Consider the following 19,364-nt stretch of genomic DNA (forward strand, 5'->3'; position numbering starts at 1 on the left):
AATTAGTTCTCGCCTTGACCGAATTTAAAGCTATGGCATTCTCATTCACTTCGCTTCAAGTTCATGAGTGCTTTACTTTCCAATCATTCGCTCGTCCGTCTTTCAAAAATATTCCGTGTGCCGTGGTGATAACGATACGATTGAATTTTATTTATAAAGCGACTCGAAAACGACTAATATCTACGCGTTAAAAAGTATTATCTTAGTGGTGACGACCGATAGCACGTGAAATTGTTTCAGTTTCAGTGAATAAAAACATTACATAATGCCGCTGCTGAGATTGACAACTGGCACTTTCGGCCAGCTACGCACTTTCGCGACGTCACCGGCCCTGGGCAAGAGAGTGAAGACCTTCGCGGTCTACCGCTGGAACCCTGACGAGCCCGACAAGAAGCCCTACACGCAGAACTATGAAGTGGACCTGGACGACTGCGCGCCGATGGTTCTCGACGCCCTGCTCAAAATCAAAAACGAAATGGACCCGACGCTTACATTCAGACGCTCGTGCCGCGAGGGCGTCTGTGGCTCTTGCGCCATGAACATCGACGGTGTTAACACTCTTGCGTGCATCAGTCACATCGACACCAATGTCTCGAAGCCGTCCAAGATTTACCCGCTACCTCATATGTACGTAGTGAAGGATTTGGTTCCTGATCTGACAAACTTCTACCGTCAGTACCAGTCGATAGAGCCGTGGCTGCAGCGCGAGAACGAAGCTGCTAAAGGTAAGGAGAGCCCACTTCTCCAGGACGTCGAGGACCGCGCTAAGCTCGACGGACTATACGAGTGTGTACTGTGTGCTTGCTGCTCCACCAGCTGTCCGTCCTACTGGTGGAACGGTGACAAGTACCTCGGCCCAGCTGTCCTCATGCAGGCCTACAGATGGATCATTGACTCTCGTGACGATGCTACAGCCAAGCGTCTTTCGAAGTTGAAGGACACATACTCTGTGTACCGTTGCCATACCATCATGAACTGCACAAGAACATGCCCGAAAGGCTTGAACCCTGGCCGTGCTATTGCCCAGATCAAAACTCTTCTATCAGGATTGGTGAAGAAGCAGCCACCGATCATGGACCCTGCAGGTTTGGAGAAGCAAACTGCACATAACTAAACAAGGCACCTCACTGACGATAATTGCTTGAATAGCTCTTATCACCATGTAGTATGTACTTAAAAAGGTTCAATCAGAAATGACCTCAATTAAGCTACCTTAGAATTGTTACCACATGTCTAAAACAGTAAGTAGTATAAGTAAAACACCCATATAACTGTAAGGGCTGTAAATATTACAACATTAAAATCAGATAATCTACAGTAGTTGCATTATATACCAGGCAGCCATATTTAAAAAGATAATGCAATTTTTTTCTAAGCAGCGGGAACTGCTTGACATCCTAACGTGAAGTTTATTTTATAAAATGTTTATGAAACTTGTTGTACAGCCAAACAGTTGTGGTTAATTTATTTAGTAAGACCTTTTAGCATTTTGGAATACTTTTCTTTCAATTTACTCTTTTGAGAATATGAGGCAGGTCCTGAAATAAACCTTTTTGAATGAAACTATAAAATCTCTTCAATTCTTGCGAGGTGTAAATTGTTTCAAGATTTATGACGATGACTATGCATGTTTTTGTCAAAAGATCACTATCTGACGTTTTTGCTAGTAAATAAATGTTTAAACTGCAATGATTGTTAAGTGTTATTATCTGTTTTTTGTGTCAATTGTTTCGACTTGCGTAGGCCAAAATAGATAATAATGCAATAGATTATGAAACAAATGCAATTTTTTAATCTTTCGACTGCCATTTTCGTGAAATATAAAATGGCGAAACGAAAGAGAATTATCAACAGTTTCACCTAATGACGAGTTTTGAATATTATTTTATAAATGACGATGGAAATTCCCCTATAACGTAATGATGGCGGTCAAAAGGTTATAAACTTGACATGTAAAATCTCTAGTACAAAATGGACATTTTCAATAAACTGATAATTATAATAAATTGTGAAATTATTCAAGTATTATTGTAGGAAGTATTTTGTGTACGATGGAAACTTCATTTTTAAATTATTGCGCATCGCATGTTGTATTTATTGTTCATTTTCATGTGGACGCATCTTATTGTATTAAAGTTGTTAAATAAATAATCATTTAAGTACATAATATTTTATTTCAATTCAATGTCATTTTCCGCTTAAAACCTCACGAAACTCCGATTTATTAAACGCCAACATTGTCCTTTTTAATGTTAAATTCCTTACTCATTTTTCAGTTAATTATCTGTGCTTTCGCGTTTACGAAAATTTCTGCCCTAGCACAACAATGTTTGCCATTATTCACACTCCTGCAAAAAATAATCACCACGCTCGTCCAACAGTATTTCGTGGTATTTACAGGAAATAAACGTGGTTATGTTATGTAAAACACGTGTTAATTTTCATTGTCGTTTCCGTGCAAACGTCTCATTAAACATAAGAACTGTTTACTTACACTACGACTCAATACAGCAAACTAGCCATTGAAAGAAGTCGTTGTTTTTGCTTATACCTGCGTAGAACCGACAAAAAAAATAATTGACTTGAGGAGACCTGCCGAACTCTCTCGAAATTAATGTTATCTTTTTTGTATAATAGGTACAATATTCAGTACAGTCAGGCAGGCCCGATACAACATATTATTTTTTGTTACACAAATTCCGTAGGAAGTGCATGCGAACGAAGCAAAGGAGTTTGTAATGTTCAATCGTATCTAGTGGCGTTCTCTGGTCCCTGCCTACCCCTATGGGAATAAGGTGCGATTTTATGTATGTATATGCAAATTCCGTAAGACAATTGCTACTCCCAATCTACGACAGCACGGGAATTTCGGGACTTTAATTTTGTCTAATTGCAAAGGCTAAGCTGAGCAAATTACCCTAAAATCACAATTCATCTCAATATTTAAGTAAAGTAAGCAATCGACCATAATAAAATAATTACATGATGTATTGGCACTTGGCTTAGCCTTTCCAAGTTAATAGTAGAGCTATGTCAACACAATAAGTATTTACGTGCCCCGCTTTCGTCACATTACACCATAATAAACTGCTCACATTTCTTCCTAACTTGGAATGCGGCCAAAAGGCATATTTTTAGAAAAGGAAGTTAGATAAGTAAGTACTGTAAGGTCACGCAAAGCTTTAAATATACCATATATTAGGTAGGTATGTATGTACGTACCTAGATGTTTAGTTTATGTACACAAATGTTAAATATTTAAACAAATTTAACACAAGCAAGACAAATGTTTGAAAATGCAAGCTTTGTGGCTCGAAAACCCGTATTGCAAATTGCAACCGTCGTTATTTTGAGGCCAATATTTAATTAGTATTTTCGAATTCTATTCAGGTTTCAATAACTCAATTTTTTTTTGAGATCGTCGTGTGATTCCAAAGTTGGCAACTGTCAAAGTTACAAGAATGCAATTAAAACTTTTATTTTCACTATTTGTTCCCATGTTGATGCGAGACGTTTGAGGAAAAACATCTACTTAGTTCTTTTCATAACTATGTAGGTAGGCATTTCTTCTGCTTCATACACAATGTGCAAGTATGATGAGCCTGTGAATCATAAAAGAAACTAGACTAAAACTGAGTAGGTATGCCTGGATTAGTGCAGATCTAATAACATAATGACGGCATACACCAAACTACGTTAAGTGTCATGTCAGCCATTTGTCTTCGGAAATGCACGATTCACTTGGAAGTTGGAACCCTACCAAGTTACATTGACACCGTTATGAAACAAGTTTTGCCAGAATGCGCACTCCACGGAATATAAAGAGGCTCTTAAGTGCATTGCAACCTGCGATTGTACCTACTACATTGATGGGTCTTTTTAAAATACTACCTTTGAGTTTTTATCAGCTAGGTACCTGCATTAGTCGTATTGTTTCCTTTGCCTTACTTACCTAAAAAAAACATGGCCGCCATGTTTTTGTCATTAAATTTTTGTCTTAATTACTTTACTAATGAACGTTAGTAACTTATAATCAGATGAACAATTTAGTAATTGCACTTAAATAGCTCTAGAATTTACCGCGATCATTAGTTACTTAGCAGCACCGACTTATTAACAAGCAGAGGATAGAGTAATTACTTTTGGCGCGCCATTTGTCTGGCCGAATGCTCTCACGTGATGGCTTAGTCATACGGGATCACGGGACTGACTAGATTTATTGAAACATCCTCTGAAACTTCTAGACTCCTAGGAATATAAATCTCAATTCAAATACTTACGCATTGAAGATTTAAAGTTTAGACCTAGTTTTTTTAACAACAGGTGTACATTTTATGAAATATCATAGCCAGTTGTGCTCGCCGGTAAACGATCTGTGGGTTAAGCAACCGTTGGCGCAGTCATTCTATAGATGGGTGACCGCATAGTGGTATTTGAACTGAGCGTCTCCGTGCTTCGGAGAGCACGTAAAAAGTCGGTCCCGGTTGTTGTTGATTATGACAACAGTCTTTAAGCCATGTCGAAGGCGTTTTGGGCGGCTTGAACAACTTTGACACTAGGTTGACCACTAACCATACGATAGATAGACTGTATAAATGCAGTACCCGTTCATCCAGTGCCCATTATTAAATAAGTAGGTAAGTACTTGCGTCAATACAAACAATGGCTCATTCTGTTTACTTGTTTGTTCGATCGATAACTTGGATAAAAAATGCTCGCTTACTCCTTGCGCATCACAGATAAGTTATTTGCCTTGTCATTCACATACAGCCTTTGCACGCAAGCATCGATAGAGGGCATTGACGTGTGGACATTGTTGTACCTACACAGATTTTGCGATAACGACAATATTGCGATAGGTAACGCCATAAATCCGACTCTTTACATAGGCAGGTACATGAATTACATCAGCATATCAGCAGCAAGGTCGTTGCAGAAGCAGTAGTAGTAAACATATTTTGTACGGTAGGTATCTATCTATCTATCTATACAAAATAAACACAAATGCGTACCGGGAGAGATTGAAAAATAAATGATGGCTGCGCCTAAAATTGCTAAGTTAATGATTGTACAAAATAAAATGAGTGTAGGTACAATCACTAATTACTCCGAAGTGAAGCAAAGACAACAGATGAGGTCCAATAATAAGAAACTGTTCTTTATTGGAGACAGAGATTAGCCTGTTTAAATAGGAATTATAGATGAACTTGTATTCTATTACTCTGCCTTTTAATCAAATACCTAATTCTGCCCCTACTCCTTTGCATCCCTTGAGGTAGAGTTTGCCCTTCAAAAGAAACTAAAAAAGAAATTCGCCCGATAACAAAATAATATTACCTTAGGTATATCTGATAAACACGCATTACTATTGACGTAACAGTGCTGCAATGTTTTCATACGATTTATTATAATGATTAATGAGCCGCTTGTCTTTAACAACTAGACCTGAATGAAACAACGAAATATTTCTTTGGTGGAAATCGAACACACTCTTTGGCACAAATGCAGCCAGTGGCGTTGCCGTTAACCACTTTAAAAACAAAATATATTCAACTCACACTCGGTCATCCAATACCAACCAAAGGAGAGCTATGAGCTGTACTGTGGTAACCAGTCAACTAATAAACGTACTCCTAAATACATACTTATATCGATATATATTAGATACATCCAGCCTCAGACCAGATGCTCGTGCTCATCGCGCAAATATTTGTCTTGGTGGAATTCGGAAGCACCACAGGTGAAAGGTTATGGCGACGAGGTGACCATGTTAACCGATTGATAAATAGTTACTACGTAGATTCTATGTATGTATTTCCTCATAACACAAAACAGTGTCTCTGTGGATGACACAGGATGACACAGCTACATTTCAAAACATTATCTATAAGTTAATGAATGTTATCTAAGAATTAAAAATACTTTTTTGAGCAAAGGCTATCAAACAACCGAAGTGGTCTGTAATAATTTATTCATTTTGACAAACCTGTTTCTGAGATGGCAACAGCATTACCTACTTACAGTTGTGTAATATCAGACATTAATCAAGTTTTAAATTTAAATTAACTACCGCGGCACACATTATAATGCCACTGCACTCACCACCAATCACGAGGACCCAGGTTCGATTCCCCGATAAGTAAAAGTGAAATTAGGGTATTTAAAGAGAAAACAGACAAGTAGGATCTCGGAGTTTGGTAGGTATAATATATAGAATAGGTTTGCCTCCTATTATATGAAAGCAAATTAATATTCTCTGGTCTTTGCCTGTTATAAGGATAAGCAGAGACCAGAGAATATTTCCTAGGGGCCTATAGCAAGAAGGCGTGATTTTATGTATGTAGGTATGTACCTAAATGAAAGTCAAAACAGTAGTCTCTCTTGTTTGTGCATTAAAGGCTACATTAAGAACGTCTTCGTCTTCTTTTTCTTCATTTTGAAAATAATACTTTCTTTGCTTTGGTTCAATTTTATCACTATCAAAGTAAAGTTAGTATTAAAACGACACCTTCCTACAAACAGTTTTCTTAGTAGTTCTTCCTACAAACGTAAAACCCTACGCGTGCACTTTCTAGGTTTACTAAATATCTAGTTACATACATAAATACACTGTATTTTGGACCGAAAATATAAAGCAATAAGGTTGAAAGTAATATTGGTTGTAACAGGAAAATAGCTCATAAACGATCAGCTGATTGCAAGTAGGCACTCCATATTGATTGCGTAATGCAATCAAAGTGTATAATGGCAATAACCTGACAGAAAGCAATGAATTCTTATTTAATTAGTTGATTGTATTACTTGTGAAGCGGTTTGTTTGAATTGATGGAAGTTGTTGCTATTAATGTTATTTTCCCCATAGGAAAATAGCGCAATTAGTCGTGTGCGTAGGTATTAGATAACAAGGTGGGGCAGGTAGGTACTCTATTATACTCTATCGTTACAGGTTAAGCAAGTGGTATTCTTCAAGCTTTGCCGTCTTGAGCTATACTCGCTTGGGTACGTATGAGGCCTGATATTAGATATTCGCAGTAGGCACTTGTATTTTTAATAGATATTTGGTCAGAAGATACCTTTTTGAGTGTGGTGTTGATTTTTTCAAACTCATGCGATAGAAACAAAAGATAGTGCTTAAGGCGAAATGTAGAAATCGGCCATAGTTTAAAAAAGGAACTCATCTTTAATTCAGCGAAAATTGTTAGTTTTAATTACGGCCATGTAACCTAGTTCTTCAACTCCAACCTAGCCCTCAATAAAATATTATTTTTTTGTTTATTAACCAATTTTTACTTTCGAAGCAATAGGTAGGTATAGGCAATACCTACGATCGCGTTATTAGTTTGCGTCGTTTGCGGTTAACGCTTGAATAATAATCCTACAGGCCACTAGTGAATGATTACTATTGAGTTTTAATTATTTATTTTCCGTAAAGCATGTTTGTTACGCCCACGTATTATGTGACGCGATGCTTGATATGACTTTAAAGGCGAGCCCCTTGCCTAATGGGAAAGACGGCGAAATTATGCGACGTCCCAGTTTGGATACTTCGCAAACTTGTAAAATAAAGGCTAAATGGTGCTAAATGAGCTTGACACTAATTAACGTTAGAATACAAGGATCGGAGATTATCCCACTATGAAGGAAACCTGGATTAAGCTGGATATCGCATGGAAGGTACAAAGTTAGGTATAATAGAACTTTTGGTAGAATGTTACCTTGGCTAAAATTAAACCAGTGAACATATAGGTAGGTACCTACTACAAGTTTAAAGCGTTTCTATGGAGCGAAATTGGGTGTAAGTTATTTGGCTATTAGTCTTGTTGTCCTGAAAATGCACCTGCAAGTTAATGTCAAAATAGTCGCTTTATTATTGAAATGAATTAGTACATTTCTCGGACAGCAAAAAATATATTTCGGACATTGAAACGACCTTGAGAATGTACCGTCGGATGAATGGACGTTCCATGCGACCTCTGGCCATAGATAACACAGTCTAGCGTCAGATATTGCGTAATATTTAATTTATGCAGATCAAATAAGTGGGTGTGTTATGTTAATGAGAATTAGGAACGATAACCTAATAGCGGGGTCGTCAGTAGATTTCCGGTTTTAAATAGTGTTTTTATGCTATTTTTTTTATGACGAAGTTTATTTAGGAATCTAATTATAATAATTATTATCATCAGACTAGCCTTTTTTTTCCACAACTACGTCGGAGTAAGCTTCGAGTCTCACCAGATGCAGCTGAATACCAGTATTCTACATGGAGCAACTATCAGACCTTCACAACCCAGTTACCTGGGTTATAACACGATACCCTTCGGCAACACTGGTTGTCAGTCATTCAAGCTTTTGGATTACTGGTGACGATTGTCAAAGATCTTTCAAAAAGACAGCAAATATTTTAAATTACATCACTATCCTTTAGATAACTAACTTTCCCAGGTTCCCGGCTATATTACCACGAAGAGAGATGTCAATAAAATGCAACAAATTGAAATAAATTATATATTATAGGAATAACAACATATTAATTAATTTACCGACATTATGCCGACATAAACCATACAGAAATTAAACTATTTACTTACAGAGTCAAATCAGAATATATTACATTACACCTAAAACAAACTCATACGATATATACATACTTTTTTATTATCTATGTAAATAAATTGGCGGGAACGCCATATTGAATTAAAAATGAATTCAAACTCCCGCACTTTTCTATGCAAAATTAATTTTAATTCCAGAATGTTATAAATTCTGTAAAATATGAGTATTTATTAAAAATAACTAAGTTTTAATATTATATTTTAGGCTATTGGTGTTTTGATATTAGAATATACATAGGAATACATTGTTTATTTTAATTATTGAGTTTCCACAGTGGCTAGCAAGCGAAAACGGAACGTTTTATGAACGAACAAAGTACGTAATTATCACACAATAAAAATTGAAATAATAGTCAATTAGCGTTTTTTTATACGGTTAAGACAATGAAATCAATGAAATTCATTAATTTTGTAAAGCATCACCACTGTGGATATGTGACAAATAGCATAAAAATGAAGAGTAAAACTTTTCTAAAACGAATGAAATATACTTACAATATACTTCAAATTTGTTTTCAAAGACTTCACAATATACTAAATTATATAGCGAGACCGAAAAACATTAGTAAGTTAAGTACAGTTCAAGGTTCAATACTCATTCTCGATGCACAGAAGAACATAAAACTTAAAATACCTGTAGCAATATGGATCGATGACATAGAGAGAAGTTTGTAAACAGCTAAGGGAGTTCGGTTCGTCAAAATAAACTGGTTAAATACTGGTGTTTTTCAATTATCTGTTTTGTATCTGACAAGGACAAGACAGGATAAACATGCCTTATATTCTTGCACCATCCGACTGTCAATATAATACATAGAAATGTAGAAACAAACGAAATTTCAAAGAATATTAGTTTTAGTTGATTATAGCAAGGCCTCAGGCCACGAGTTCCACCGAACAGTGATCATTCATCAATTTCTAATTTAGAGAAAAAAATGGAATGAGTTAAAATCTTGAATATATAATTTTCAAAGATATATAAGAGAACAATAGATAATTTTACCGCTCTAGCCGCTACGACCGTTCTATTGTGTGAAAATAAGTGTTATTGACAAAATATGATGCTTGTCATAACCATTGTTACTGAAATTTCACACTGACAACGTTTTCTGTTTTTCTATTACTTTAGTATATGAGAAGTCTTTGATTCATTTATTTCATGCAAATCACAGAATCCGGACAAAAACTTGTCTAAAAATTAGTCTGAATTAATACTGAATTTTATTTTTTGATACACATGAGAGCATTTACGAAACAACTCTTTTCGTATCCATTTCGAAATTTTGATTTATGCTGGCTTTTCACTTGTTTGTATCTGGTTTATCATTATGTGCAACTATATTAAACAGCTCTAAATGTAGATTTGCTTATTTTCATTAAAAAAAGTATGTTTCCTTTCAGTAAATTAAGTACCTTCAATATTTCTTTTTTATTATTTATTTATTCTATAATTGCACAAAACATACTTAAGCATACAATTTATTATTTCCACAAAACCGGTGTAGCGGTTTGTCTGTAAAGTAAAGTATTTAAAGTAGTTTCCCTTCATGGCCCATAATTGTTTACATCCTGTATAATACTCTCTATAATAGCATACCTTGAATATTTGCGACAAATAAATTACACAATACATACATTCTTAAATGAGCAAATAAATGTTTTATCAAGTAGGTACACTTTCTTTAGAGCATTGTATAACTCACAACAATAGTAATTTATAAATTCCAAGTGAATAGCCAGCATTAGGCGGATTACGCAAGTATACAGGTTCAAGCAAATTAGTTAAAATATTTACAGTGTTGTTGTTTCTTTCACATGTTTGTAAAATGAAAGAGAGCTAACATATCGTGAAGAAATGCACATATCAGGATTGAAGCGCAAAGACGATATTTTATTAAAGAAATATTCGAGTTATATGTTTGTCTATTGTGTATAATAACAGTATATAAAATTGCAAACAATCATCAACAATAATATTGCTTTAAATCATTCTTGTTTTGTTTGATTATTATAACCTTTTCGCACATGAGTAGTGTAATATTTTTATATTATGTGTTCAAAAGGGCAATGTCTTATGGCTTGGTTATTGGGCAAACTATAATAATATGTCAATTAGGCATCCATAATATTATCACTATCAATATGTTATCACTACGTGAATTATTCCAAAACAAAGTCACCTCAGCTTTCTCTCTGTTCGCGATGAACTCATAATTTTTGGAACGGATTTTAATGCGGTTTTCATCAATATTTATTGATTCTTGAGGAAGTTTTCAGTGTGTCGGTTGTTAAATTAAGTATTTAATAATAATATATGTTAGGTATGTATGGTCTTACGGAGCGATTATAAATGAAATCAATTGGATATGTTTAAGGTCAACAAATTATATTATTTTTACTCAAAATATAACGATAAGTCTCTCGATAATTGTAGCGACAAAAATATAGACTTTGAGAATACGAACGTTAGTTATCTATAGAAAAGGCTCTATATTATTTAGAAATAAATTAAATAATCATTCTGGAGCCTATTAACATCAGTTGCCAAACCAATTTTGTTGTAATAAAGCATTGGAATATTTAATTTTATTATGCAGTAGTTTAAGCATGAGGCATGATGACTGCCGAACCGAAAATCCAACAACTATGCGGCGAAGCAAACCTAAACCTGTTGTCTTTTATTTCTCTTTACGGTGTTTAGTTTTATGTTTCTGTTATTGCAATTGTTTACAGAATAACTAAATACTCTGAATTATACCAAATATCTAATATGAAAACCGAATATTCAGCTTTCAAGCAAATATTCAGTTTTTATACAATATACCTGGATTTATCGCAAATATTCGGCTTTTACTGAATACACAGCATTTACCATCAATATTTGTATTTAATATACACAAATATCCATTGCTTAACAGAGCATTCAGCATTTAAAACCAAATATTCAGCAAATAGTTATCAAATATTTGGCAAATTAGTCAAATACTTGGTAACCTGGCCAAATACTCAACCACATGGCCGAATACTTGGCAAGCTGGCCGAAAGTTTGGCAAGTTGGCCTAATATATGCCAAATACTTGCCATATTGGCCAAATATTTGGCAATTAGACCGAATATTTGGCAACTTTGCCCAAATATTTGGCAATTAAACCAAATATTCGGCCTCATTACCAAACATTCGGGCGTTTCCTAAATTCCTTTACCCTTAAGGGTTACCAGCCCATCTTAACTGATGTTATTCCTTCTCGACAAGTAGTGTAGCTTCGGTTTGTACAAGTCCGATGTGTCGTATCTTTGTACTTTGTTCCGTGGAGCAGGCTTCACTTTCCCGTTAGGTGTTTGTGGTGAGGCAGTGTTCTGTTCGTAGTTCTCCACTGATTTGTCGCTTGAAGGACTGTTGGGTAAATCTGGAATTTAAATAGAGTTATTTTAGTGTATGTTTATCTTTTGTTATGTAGTTGCTTACTAGGAGAAAAGGGAAGAAAGCATGAAATAATTTATATTGAACTAGCTGACCCGCGCAACTTCGCTTGCGTCACATAAGAGAGAATGGGTCAGAATTTTCCATGTTTTTGTAACACTTTTTACTGTTAGGTACTCTGCTCCTATTGGTCGTAGCGTGATGATATAAAATATGCTTTTTTTTTCACGAAAATTATTCTCAAAATTATTTACATCTCTTAGTAAAACGAAGTCGCGCTAAGGCATATCCGCCATTAAAACAGTTGCCATGGCAACGGAATTTTGTTAATTCAATGTCATTATAATATTGATATTTCGCGACTTCGTTGAATTTTCTGAATTTTCCCGGGAAATGCGTCATTTTCCCGGGGTAAAAAGTAGCCTATGTCCTTTCTCGGGTATCAAAATATCTTCATACCAAATTTCATGCAAATTGGTTCAGTAGTTTAGACGTGATTGAGTAGCAGACAGACAGACAGACAGACAGAGTTACTTTCGCATTTATAATATTAGTATGGATGTCAAAATGACAAACATTTATAGATATTTAGTTAGGCAAAAATTTGAAAATGATAAAGTGATAACTTTCATACTCTCGTAATCTGTGTTTTTTGTTAAGTTACATGGATTTTATTTTTATTTAAAAGCACAGGAATAAAACACAACATTTGTAAGATGGGGATATAAAGGACAGTTTTAGCAAAAGATAGAAAGCAGAAATTGTTAATTGCAAAATTTAAATTATTGCTATTTTAACTAATCGTTTCTGAGACAAAGCAGCCTACTTCAATAACTTATCGACTATATAAGATACGGCAGGACGATTGCATAGATCTCACTTTCCATAACAAAAAAGAATTTGTAATATTAGAGTAAAATTTCTATTTTCAGTCTGAAGATAAGTTAAGAAAAATTAATTTGTTAGCTAAATTGAAGAACAATTTTGGTTATTCTACACCTTTTATTTTATAACAAACATAAGAAGCCTATGCGAAAATTCCCAGACCCTATATTTGCCCTAAACTTTGTAAAAAGCTATAAAGCGAGCGAGGTGGGTATATTAAGCATCAATTTTACATATAAATACTTTGATTCAATGACTAAAGCATTTTAGTCAATAGCCAATTTAAATCTTACATTTTGGATACCATGAAAATTAGCTTGATAGTGACTAATCAATTAATTTAACTGACTAGTCAAACGTCAAATTTACGACTAACTGGCAATGTGATCCAGTAGTCTATCAAAACTGTACCACGGGGTCATTTTAGCCCATATGGTCCATATGACCCCATATAATTTTGCTTAGTAACCAATAAATGCATACCTTGAATACTGGTTGAACTACATAGGTACAGTATATTTGCTCCGGGTCAAAAGACCTGGGATCAAACGTGCCCATTTGTACGATAAGTGAATAGAAACTCACTATTTCTTTTAGGCCTCGGAAGCCCCACTCGCCTCGCTCTGCCCAAGTATTTGGACCGTGGAGGATTTGAAACCCTATTGTTGTTTGACAATTCTTCCGTCTCTGAAAGATTATGTGCAATAATTTGAATTTTTTTTTGCAGCTGAAATGTTATTCGCTGAGCTGAAGACTGTAATTTTTTAATTTACTGTCATTTCAATGACAGTTGGTAAGGTAAGTTAGTATCCTAAAATATTTTTATTATAAAATCCTAACGCCTCTCTTATTTCGGAAGGGAAACATCGGCCAGTGTCGAAATTTTTTTACCAGTCAGTATTTTTGTAAAATAAAAACCCAAGTTTAAGATTAGGAATCTTTTAGTTAATACAAGTAACTAAAGATAGCACATCCCTATCTATGCTTGAAAAGTCATACTTACAGTAGAAAATAAATGTATTCAAACAAAAACCAAAAACATTTAAAAACTTTAAAGCAGTTAATTAAATTGTTAATGAAAAATAAAAGAAAATAAATAATTCGCATTCGCAAATATTAAACAAATTATTCTTACCTTCTGTTGTGGATGTGATTTGATCAGAATCGCTCAGCTTCCTCATCTTAGTCAACACTTGTCTATTATTATTCACACTGCTCTCGACTTCTACAAGTTTCCTTTTCAAATTCAATTCACTCTCAATACTGGATTCCGTGCAATAATCTATAGTAGGATGGTCCGACTCTATAACACTGCCAAGTATGATCTCCATGACTTCCTGCCGCGATGTTTTGTTAACCATCTCTTCTAATTTGGCATCATAATCACTTGACAATTCAAACGAACATTCAGATTTCACCGGACTAAACACAGGGGAAGGAGACTTCGAATATGTTATTGTAGGAGACTTAGGCTCATAGCTACTTTCTAACGGCAAAGTAATTTCTGAAGCTAGATTAACATTTTTCACAACATTTTTGTTAGTTTTCGGTACTTTTAAATGCCCGTTCTTGTAGTAGTTTACGATTTCATACTCTCCCATCGTAGAATAGACTTCTTTCAATATATTTTCCTCATAAGTGTCGCAGTTCAGTAAGAAAATTCTGTTCATTGATACCTTTTCCGTAAAAGATTTTAAGAAATTGCTGTATTGATGCCTTTTCATCTCCGCTTCGTATTTTTCATGTTCCGCAAAGTATTTTAATGATTCGTTATCTTTTGTTTCATTTCCTATCTCTGTTTTACTTTCAACAGACTTCTCTGCAGGTTTCTGTTTGATAATGGGTTCGTCACTTTCCGACAATTCTTCGGTAATAATCGTAACTTCAAAGTAATCCGACCGTTTTTTTGTCTCATCATCCTGGCTATTGCTATCCTGTTTTGCCTCGTCTTTTTTCTTCTCAGAGGCTTTACTTATTTCAGATATTTCTTCCATTAATTGTGAAAATGGTTTGTTTTCATAATAAGTCTCTTGTTTATCAGTTTTTAATTCATTTTCTTCGACAAATTCATTCACTGGTGAGTCCATAATTTCGCGTTTAATGTTTGCTATTGTTTCAATATTTTCTTGAGTGTTATCCGAATCTATAGGAACCAATTCTATTTTAATTTGACTTTCTGTATATTCGATGGTGTCATTGGCATGTGTAACACAAGCGAACTCTAGCTCCGGGCCCGGTATGCTTGAATAAACTTGACTTAAACTGGGTCTCACATTAGCTTGAAATTCTAGAAGTAACGCGGCCTCTTGGTTCATTCTTTTCTGTTCTTCGTCTAAGAATTTACGCATTTTCATCATACGTTTAGCTTCTTCCAAATTTGCAGCGAATTTAGGCTTTTTTAACGTCACATCGGGAACGAAAGGTAGTCTTGGCGGGCTTGCTATAGGAACTTCTAAGTGATTTTCAACTCTAATAGGTTTCTGATTGGGTTTATTATCGCTTGCTTTGTTCATTACTTGTTCTTTGTCACCAGGACTAGCGGACTCACCGCTAGTCGACGTATTGTCTGATTTTGAACTGGATTCCTTACTTTCTTTCTTAGTTTCAGCTGTTTTAGCACTTGAATGGTTTTGAGACCCCTTTGAAGACGAACTGCCGTCGTTAGAATCTCTGTCTGTAGACCTCCTACCATTGTTACCTCTCCCTGACAAGCTATAATGATCATCCACATCTTTCTTCTCTTTCTTTTTATCTTTATCTTCATGTTTACTCTTACTACTGCTTTTTTTGTCTCTGTCTGATCTATGGGAACTAGATTTTGAGTCCTTCTTATCTCTTGAACTCTTATCGGAACTCCTTTCAGATCGATCTTTGTGGCTTGAAGAACGTTTGTCATCTGATTTTTTGTCTTTATCGCTTGAATGTCTCTGACTTGAGGACGAACTCCTATGAGACTTAGAGTCTCTGTGGCTTGAGCTTTTGTGGCTTGAACTTCTATGTTTCGAAGAGTCTCTACTGTCTTTTTTATCAGATCTGTCTCTAGACTTCTCTCGTTCTTTATGACTGGATTTAGATTTACTGTGGTCTTCTTTCTTCTTGTCGTGTCTACTGCTGTCTCGAGACCTTGACTGCTTGGAGTCCGACCTTTTATCCTTGCTGCTAGAATGTCTGTGAGAATCCCTCGATCTATGAGAACTTCTGTGACTACTGCTCTCTCTACTCTTCTTTTCTTCAGGTTTTTTATCCTTCTTAATGTCTTCTGCTTGATCGACAGGTTCCGCTGGTTTCTCAGCATTATTTGTCTTGCTATTCGCATCGCTTTCGTAATCAATCTGTAGATTATTGCTATTAGAACTATCATCGTACAATGGCGTGTTAAAAGTATTGACATTAGGCTGGTTATTAAACTGAAAGGGAACTTCAGGGTCTTTTTTCTCTGTCTTTTCTTCAACACTGTCCGGAGACTTAGCGTCTATAGCAAAACGGAAAGTGTTAGGCTCTTTTTTATCATTGCTTTTACTATCAGAGTCGTTTTCAAAGGCTTGTTGAGCGTCACACGAGTTTTCATTATTATAATTACGGATTGGGGTTAATGGAGACATGTTTCGTCTTAAAGAGGAGTCACTGCTTGAATCGTCATCGCTGTGCGCGTTTAAAGGTTTGAAATATGTTTCTTTTTCCTCCTTTGGTAAGGGAATCTCGTCCGGATGTGGTATTTCAGGCATGGTCGGCAGCTCAATCTTATCCAAATCAATTTTAGGTGGACTGTTATCCGGTGGTGGAATATTCTCTAATTTAATTTCCTCCATTCCTGTAAGTTTCTTATCTTCACTATTTTCAGAATCAATCACTAATTCACTCATCGGTACTTGTATTTCTTCTTTCAAATCATCTTTTTTCTCCGTTTCTTCTTTGACTTGCTCCTCAACTTCCATCTTCTCTTCCATGACATCCTCATCCATGGGTTCATGCTTATCATCATTACTTTTAACAGACCCTGGACTGACGGCTTCAAGGTCCGTTGGCAAGAGGTCATCAGTGCTGATTTTCCCATTGGAAGTCTCTGCGGTAGGTGTTGTCTTCTTCCTCGATATGCCTAAGTAGTTGTATACAAGGTCTTCAACTTGTGGTATAAATACTGATGCCACTTTTGGGTTTACTACTTGATCTACAATTCTTTCTACACCTTGCTCTAAGTAGTTGCCACTGGAAATGTACAGACATAACTTAGAATTATTGATTGGTTTAAATTGATATATATTCGCAATGCATGATTATAAGTAAATGTTAATCAATAAAACTACTAATAAATATAAGGAAATTTTACAGTACAGTAGAGTAACTTCTATCAACATGAAAATTGGAATCAAGTTTCACTTATCATTATATACACATATTACTATACACTATACTTGACTAACTCAATAAAGCAGCAGCAGAAATATATTTATTTACAGAATTAACTGTTCGAACTCTGATAAAGACCAATCACCATCATTGGGATAGCATAAGTTAACATATATGAAAAATAAGAGGTTACATAGTCACTTCAACAACTATTTGTGTGGTTACAATACATTTAAGTTAACCTTAGAATATTGATAATAATGTAAACCTCTAAAATATTTCAAAGGCACAGATTTTAAAACCGCAACTAAATCATCAACATCAACTTACTCCAACAAATGCTTCCTCAGCTTCTCTCTCAACTGGTTCTTGTTCAGCTCAGGCTTCCAGCACTGCCGCGACAGGAACGAGGAGACAGAGTTCTCAACTCGCTGCCGAAGATTCTGGTATGCTGGCCGAGTGTCTACATCCGCTATGCACTCTTTACGGAACTGTTGGAGTAAAAAATATATATAAAATACTACTTTCTTACTGCCGGGCTGCTATGATTACTCAATATGAATAGAATACTTTGAGAAAAATATATTTGGAATGAGCAGGTATGGAAATAGTATTTAGGTAAAAAGTAAATTAACAATGTCCAGAGTTGCATAAAAAATTCTTTAGATTTTACTTGCTAGTGTAAATATTAAGGATTTTCATTAACTGTTACATTTATACTAGCATGATTGACACAGAACAACAAAGATTATAGCTTAAAAAACATTGTAATGATGTTAACTTTAAATTTATTGCATTGTGAATCCCTTCCAAGCTCTAACTAGGGATTCAATTAATCTCAGAAGTTGATATATAATTGATTGAAATGTGTTATGTTCAAACCCTTGCTATATCTACGAAGCGAAGCATATAAGTTTGCACAAATACAGAACTTTATTTTATGGCAATCAACAAAATCTGTAATCCTACTTATAATAAATGAACAAGGATTTTGGATGAATTAGGTACAATTAACTAAGAGAAGATAATTTTCTTTGTACAAATTATGTATTACCTCTCTGCCTACTCTCATGACAAAATAAGGTACTATGATCACAAATTAATAGTCAAAAGTTTTAAAAAAGTAACTTTTATTTAGCCAAATTATAAACAGTCATCACCAATGATACAAGTAACTTCAAAAAGCTCTGAAATCATTACATCTTATCTCTAAGTATCTGCAATCAATATTGGAGTTGTATCACACATAATTACAATGTAATCCTAACAATGTCACTCAAAACATTGTAAAACAGATCCTTTTAACTACTTTTTGAGTTGTAATAATCAGAAAATACAAGTTGTTAAATACTTTTAAGATTTTCCACACCTATCCTATCATGTAAATTACATATTGATTGAATTCAAACTTGTAATGAAAATGTCTGACACATTCTAAATTTGATCAAAAAAGGCAAATGTAAGTTATAGACATCCTTAAATAAGTTGGAATGTGGCTGAAAAAGATACCTTTGCCCAAAGACTCATTCATCTTTTTTAATCAATCGAAGATAATGTCGATCACAAGAATGCATGGTTAGTTCAATGACTGAGGTACAAGGGACATACAAGGTCAGGTCCCAGACTAAAATGGCGTCAAAGTAGACCTCTAGACCTTAGAAAAGCCTCAGCAAATATTTCCTAACAAATAATTCACTCACCTGATCGAATATTCCTTTAGACTTCAACTCGTAGACCAGTTGATCTACCAGACGAGGGTCCCCCGGCATGTATTGTAAATGCGCCATATTTAAGACATTAATTTACTATTTAATAAACTTAACTGATATTCAAACTACTACAGGATAGATTAGGGACAATTTAATACTTATAAATTGAAATTAAAATAATGTTACACAGAAAAGAAATACGACAAACACAGTCAATATGATAGGGATGGAGGGTGACAGATGTCGATAAATATTTATATTACGATAAATCGATAGAATTATGTTACGATAATAAATTATGAATGAAACATGAAATATTTATATCAGATTTGTCACTAAATCCAAAACTGAAGCCTTCATTACCGCCGCCGCAACTAAAGATATAGT

At 34.9% G+C, this 19,364-nt stretch overlaps 2 protein-coding genes across 4 annotated transcripts; one reads left to right on the plus strand and one right to left on the minus strand.

Annotated features, from left to right (window-relative positions):
- Window positions 1–56: 56 nt before the first annotated feature.
- On the plus strand, window positions 57–2,167 carry LOC142983452 (uncharacterized). Its single transcript, XM_076130330.1, has one exon. The coding sequence runs from the start codon at window positions 266–268 to the stop codon at window positions 1,112–1,114; it is 849 nt and encodes a 282-aa protein (XP_075986445.1). The 5' UTR covers window positions 57–265; the 3' UTR covers window positions 1,115–2,167.
- Window positions 2,168–8,494: 6,327 nt separating this feature from the next.
- Window positions 8,495–19,202, minus strand: LOC142983474 (uncharacterized). Of its 3 annotated transcripts, none has more exons than XM_076130380.1 (5): window positions 18,969–19,202; window positions 17,599–17,759; window positions 14,057–17,127; window positions 13,507–13,608; window positions 8,495–12,022 (listed from the first exon to the last, which is right to left on the minus strand). In XM_076130380.1, the coding sequence occupies exons 1-5, from the start codon at window positions 19,053–19,055 to the stop codon at window positions 11,841–11,843; spliced, it is 3,603 nt and encodes a 1,200-aa protein (XP_075986495.1). In that variant the 5' UTR covers window positions 19,056–19,202; the 3' UTR covers window positions 8,495–11,840. The 3 variants fall into 3 exon arrangements, 2 of the variants coding, with proteins under 2 accessions (XP_075986495.1, XP_075986496.1); XR_012960092.1 differs by having other exon boundaries at window positions 11,904–12,022; window positions 13,405–13,608; XM_076130381.1 differs by lacking the exon at window positions 13,507–13,608.
- Between the last annotated feature and the right edge of the window lie 162 nt (window positions 19,203–19,364).

This window comes from Anticarsia gemmatalis, chromosome 24, assembly GCF_050436995.1.
Source record: "Anticarsia gemmatalis isolate Benzon Research Colony breed Stoneville strain chromosome 24, ilAntGemm2 primary, whole genome shotgun sequence".
NCBI classification, from domain to species: Eukaryota; Metazoa; Arthropoda; class Insecta; order Lepidoptera; family Erebidae; genus Anticarsia; species Anticarsia gemmatalis.